General features: G+C 61.2%; 1 protein-coding gene across 1 annotated transcript in view; it reads right to left on the reverse strand.

Annotated features, from left to right (window-relative positions):
- Nucleotides 1–273: 273 nt before the first annotated feature.
- ABLIM3 (actin binding LIM protein family member 3) overlaps nt 274–4,925 on the reverse strand; it is a 26,265-nt gene continuing 21,613 nt past the window's right edge. The window contains exons 15-23 of the mRNA XM_035902483.1: nt 4,351–4,485; nt 4,045–4,109; nt 3,530–3,677; nt 2,802–2,831; nt 2,292–2,350; nt 1,735–1,795; nt 1,499–1,506; nt 839–919; nt 274–387 (exon numbers count right to left, since the gene is read on the reverse strand). Coding sequence (XP_035758376.1) covers nt 274–387; nt 839–919; nt 1,499–1,506; nt 1,735–1,795; nt 2,292–2,350; nt 2,802–2,831; nt 3,530–3,677; nt 4,045–4,109; nt 4,351–4,485 — 701 coding nt within the window. The remainder of the gene's footprint in view (nt 388–838; nt 920–1,498; nt 1,507–1,734; nt 1,796–2,291; nt 2,351–2,801; nt 2,832–3,529; nt 3,678–4,044; nt 4,110–4,350; nt 4,486–4,925) is intronic.

The raw sequence follows: 4,925 nt of genomic DNA on the forward strand, positions 1-4,925 counted from the left end.
CCATGTCCCCATGGAACAGCGGTGACAGACGCCAAGTGCTTCAGGGTCTGCATGGCTTGAGTCCCTGGGAGAACCCAAGGATCGATGCAGAAACAGGGTTGAAAAAGAACAGGAAACAAAGAGCATAAAATGATCTGTGAGACTCCAATTCACTCTCAGGTGTACAGAGGGCGCCTCTGCCACGTACAGCGCTGAGAATCATACAGAGCTGCCATATAGAGATCTTTCTATGTATATATTTATAGGTATGTATATATTTATAGTGCACTGCATTTAAAACAGACGGGCCTGCTTCTTCAGCTCGTTCCTCTTCCACAGGGCCAGGCGGTCGAACTCAGCGATGGTCATGCCAAAGATCTGGTAGAACTCCTCCTGGGAGAGGTGGCGCTGGGGAGAGAGGGGACGCTGGGCCAGGGCTGGGGACCATGGCCACCACCCGGGGCCAACAGCCACCACGCAGGCTGTACGGCTGCAGCAGGGCAGGAGGGCCCACGAGGGGGTCTGATGGCATCTCCTGCCCAGCTGGGTGCAATGGGGTACTACAACGCCCAGCAGTGTTCACTTGGGAGAGGGGGAGCGCCCGGCTCCCTCCTGCTCCTGCAAAACCCACTCAAGCTGTGGGCATGGGGAACAGCTCTGCCCAGCCAGCAGAGTAGCAGGACCACCGTGACAGTGTGCTGGCACACGTGTGCTCCTGGGGAGCTGTGGAGACGCTCCTCACACGTCCACAATCCCCTTGCAGCCCCACAGTGCCTGCTGGGGCTAAGGGGACACCCCACGGGATTGGGTCCTTCTGAGCCCTGAGGAGATTGTTGCCAGTGGAAAAGGCTCTCCTCACCTCTAACCGAGTCCTGTCCACATCTTTGGGCAGCTGGTTCCTCCCTCTCGTCTTCACCAGGAGCAGCTCGTAGGGGTATATCTGCATGGGGACAGGAAGAGCATGGGGTAGCTCCAGAGCCAGGACAGTTGGGGCACACCTGGGAATGAGGCCGTGAGGCCGTGGGGGCAACCAGGGCAAAGCCTCCTCCTGCCATGTTTAGCAGGGTTTGGGTGGCACAGCTGCCTGCAGGGCTTGGATGGGACAAGGCAGAGGGGGGGCTTGCTCTCAGGATGACCCTAATCCACCTTGAATCACCTTGGTGGCTCTGGAATAGCCTTCCTCACTCTGCGAAACCAGGAGCAACCCAGGGAGGAGTGTGAGTAGGGAAGCACCAGCACAACCATCCTTCTCTGTTCCTCACCCAGGAGACTCTCCTCGGCCAAGTGCTTGGGACCCTGGCAGGATGGGAAGGACTCCGGTCCGAGCCCCAACAGTCCTGGGACGGGGCTGTTAGGTGGGGGATGGAGGGGGGTGAAGGTAGGGCATTGTGGGCAGGGGGCAAAACTTCCAGCTTCCTCCTGAAGGGCCTGGGGACACATGGACACGTCTCTGGGACTCCCTCTGGGTGGTACTCACACCTCTGGCTGGCAGCCGCTCCTTGGAGCGGGAACATCTTACCTTGTACTCTGTGGGAAAAGAGAAAAGACAAGAGAGACATGAGCCCCGCTGACCCCTCCGCTGCCAGGATCCTCCCCCCGGGGCTGCGGGGACCCCTGCCTGTCTCCCCCTTCTCCCTCCAGCCTGGACTTCATTTTCCAGAGCTGCCTGTGGTGGGGTAGGCAGCCCCACGGCATCTGGCTCCGTGCCTGCAGGGTCCCCTGCCCACGATGCCTCCCAGCCCCACAGCGCCTTACCTCGCATCCCCCAGTTGACGGCATTCGTGCTGTCATAGTGGAAAAGCTCAGCACTGGGAGGCTGTGGGAGGGATACAGAGAGGAGTAAAGAGGGGTCCCCTCCAGATGCTCAGCATGGCACCTCCCACATCCCCAGGGGAAAAGGCACCCACCCACCCCAAAGCAGGACCCACTCCCCAAACCTGGTGGTGGGGAAACTGAGGCACAAGGAGGTGAAGTGACAAGCTCAGGTCACACAGAGGCACGATCAGGTCTCCCAACCCCCAGCAATCACTGCCCCAGGGTATAAAGCAAAGCTCTCATGCTGGGAAGTAACACCAGCGTCCCTCTGAAACGTGCCCTGCAGGACGTTCAGGGCAGGCAGTGCCTGGAGAGGGCAGTTTGGTCCCCAATAAGGGTCATTTTAGATTGGCACACACCAGCAGTGACAGCAAGGATGCAGAGAAGGGGGAGCAGGTCATGAAAGGGGAGCACAGAGGGCTTTGAGGAGCCTGGGGAGCATGACGAAGGGTGCAGAGATGCCCGGCAGCAGCAGGATGCAGGCAGGAGGCACTTACCCTGTGCAGCCCATTCCTTCTGTAGGCAGGAAGGGAAGCTGACTTAGAAATGAGGGGATCTGCAAAGAAGCCACCAAGGTGCGTAAGGGGAAATGCAGCGTTGAGCCCTACACCCTGGGCGAGCACCCACTGGGCCACCCTACTGCTGTGCTCCCATGTCGCTACCCAGATCCACATTCACTCAGCTCTGTCTCCTGCCAGCTCCAACTCATTTCCAGCCTGGCTTCCTCCCATGCTGATGTTCCTCTCCCCGAAATCCCTGTCCCATGGAAGCCCTCCTGCCTCACCCTTCAGCACAACACGATCTCCTCTCTGTTTCTCTGACTCATCCTCTCCCAGCACTGCCACCAGCTCTGCCCTGGTTCAGCTCTGCCCTGGCCCAGCTTTTCACAGGCTCCTTCTTCTCTCCCCTTCTTCCTTCCCTGGCCCCAGCATCTCCTCCAGCTCAGGCTCTGGACCCCACAGCCATGGGGGACCAGCCGCAGAGGGCTCGCAGGCTCACACACTCACCGCTGTCAGCCAGGTAGTGCGTCCGGGGAGCTGCAAGGAGAGCAGAGCTGGGCGTCAGGCAGGACCGAGCGCCCTACGCCATGCAGAGCTGCCCGGCTGCCGGCCCCACGGCTCCTCCTCGGGGCTCCCAGGAGCCCAGCGGGGCTGAGAGGCTCCCTGAGCAACTCCGAACAGCCCCAGCTCCACGAGCGCAGATGTGCCATGAGGAAGGAGAGCATGGAATGGGCAGGGACATCTGTGCTGCCAAGCTCCCCAACACCCCCAGCCCCCCGGCAACCCCCAGGGGACAGGGGCTGGGTGCCCGGGGTGCTGTGCAGTGAGAGCAGCGCAAGCAAGAAAAGCAACCCTGGGGCCAGCCAGCAGGTCTGGGGTGCCAGGCAGTCCCAGACGTGCCATTAGTGAGGAGGTACACAGGCAGCAAGCCCGAAACAGGCCAGAGCAACCCCAGCGTGGCGGTGCTGTGAGGTTCCCAAGAGCCCCTTCAACCCCCCCATGAAGCTTTTCACCAGGCTGCTGAGTGATGCCCCATCCCAGCCGGGGCACAGGGAATGGATGGAGCCCTCCAGAGAGGAAAAGAGCCTCCCAAGTCCCAACTCTGGTGCCCAGCACCTCTCCCACCACACCTTCCCAGTCTCCTGTTCTCCCCTCTCCACCCCAGCAAACTTCCCACGGGGGCTGGGGCTGTGTCAGGTGGGACAGACAGACAAGACAGACAGGATCATCCTTACAGCCGTTGAGGGAGCCCTCGTAGCCAGCCGTGTGCAGGGCTTCTCTGCTGCTGGCCGAGCTGCGAGGGGGTGTCCAGGGGTCTGCATAGGAGTTGGACCGAGCCTTCATCTCCTCCCTCAGGATCAGCCTGCCGATGCCACTCTGGATCTGGGGCGGGGGGGAAGCCACTTTGCACCCCTCCTTTCCCTGCCTGGCCCTCCCCAATCACTGGCACATCGTGGCAGGGCACAGCACCTCCCAGCACAGGCTCAGCATCTCCTGCTCCGCCATCCCTGGGGATAAGGTTCTGGGGTGGGGTGCCTCAGCAAGGGGGTGCACCTTCTTCAGACCCCATGCTGGGGGTGGCCAAGGGGGTGGAGATGGCAGAGGGCGGAGATGGCAGAGGGCAGCAGGGACGGTGGTGGCCCCTTTTTGGGTTGTGGAGCTGGGCTGGGTCTCCTCCCCAGGCCAGCCGCCATGGGGCAGCTTGCTGCTGGCTCTCCCCTGCCAGGCTGCAGGCAGGGAGATCACTCACCTTGTGCATGCCCCGGTCGTACCCATCCTCCTCGCCACCCGACGAGAACCTCCGGGCCCGGGGGGCTGCAAGGAGACACGTGGCAGGGTCAGATGGGGATGAAGGTGGAGGCAGGTAAAGGAAGAGACAGTCTCCAGTTGCATGGGGACAGCTGAGTCCCAAAGGCTGCTAGGATTTTGGGGTCACTTTGGCAGGTATCTCGACCCAACCCCACCTTCAGGTCCAGGGAGGTCCCTCCCAGAGAATGGCTGGGTTTGGGGGCAGGAATGGGTTTCCCTTTCCCCCAACCCAATTCAGGGCCGTTACCTTTGGGGGAGCCTTGGAAGGACCAGTACTCTGACTCGGAGTGGTAGTAGGGGTCGGGGGAGTAGGCAGGGCTGTACTTGGACGACTGTGCGATGTCTTCGCTCGTTTTGCTTTTTGTGGCTGCAGGGAAGTTGTCTGCAAAAGGAGCAGGCAGAGGACCCTGAGTCCCGCTGGCAGGACTTGCAAAGATCCACCCCGGGGATGAAGGCAAATCCTCTTCCCTCCCCTCTCCCCAGTAGCCACCAGCAATTTACGTCTGGGACAGCAGGGAGCAGAGCTGGGAATAATCCATTTTCAAACTGCTGACACCTCCTGGAGACAAGGGTGCAGAGGCAGATGGCAGGGACAGTGACAAGCAGGGGGGTGTTGCTGATGTGGCTGGGCTCAGACCCCAGTGGCTCATAGCCCACAGCACCACAAGCAGCTCTGGCTTCTGCATATTGCTTACCCCAGCCCCAGTGCCACCAGTGCCACCAACCTCCCTGTGCCCCAGGCTGTCCCGTCACCCGGAGGGCTGCGATAGCACAGGCGGGAGGGGATGGAGGAAGGCTCAGTCCTGGCCGGGAAAGGGCTCT

The sequence above is a fragment of the Egretta garzetta genome, unplaced genomic scaffold (genome assembly GCF_000687185.1).
Source record: "Egretta garzetta isolate BGI_Z169 unplaced genomic scaffold, ASM68718v1 scaffold209, whole genome shotgun sequence".
In the NCBI taxonomy this organism is placed as follows: domain Eukaryota; kingdom Metazoa; phylum Chordata; class Aves; order Pelecaniformes; family Ardeidae; genus Egretta; species Egretta garzetta.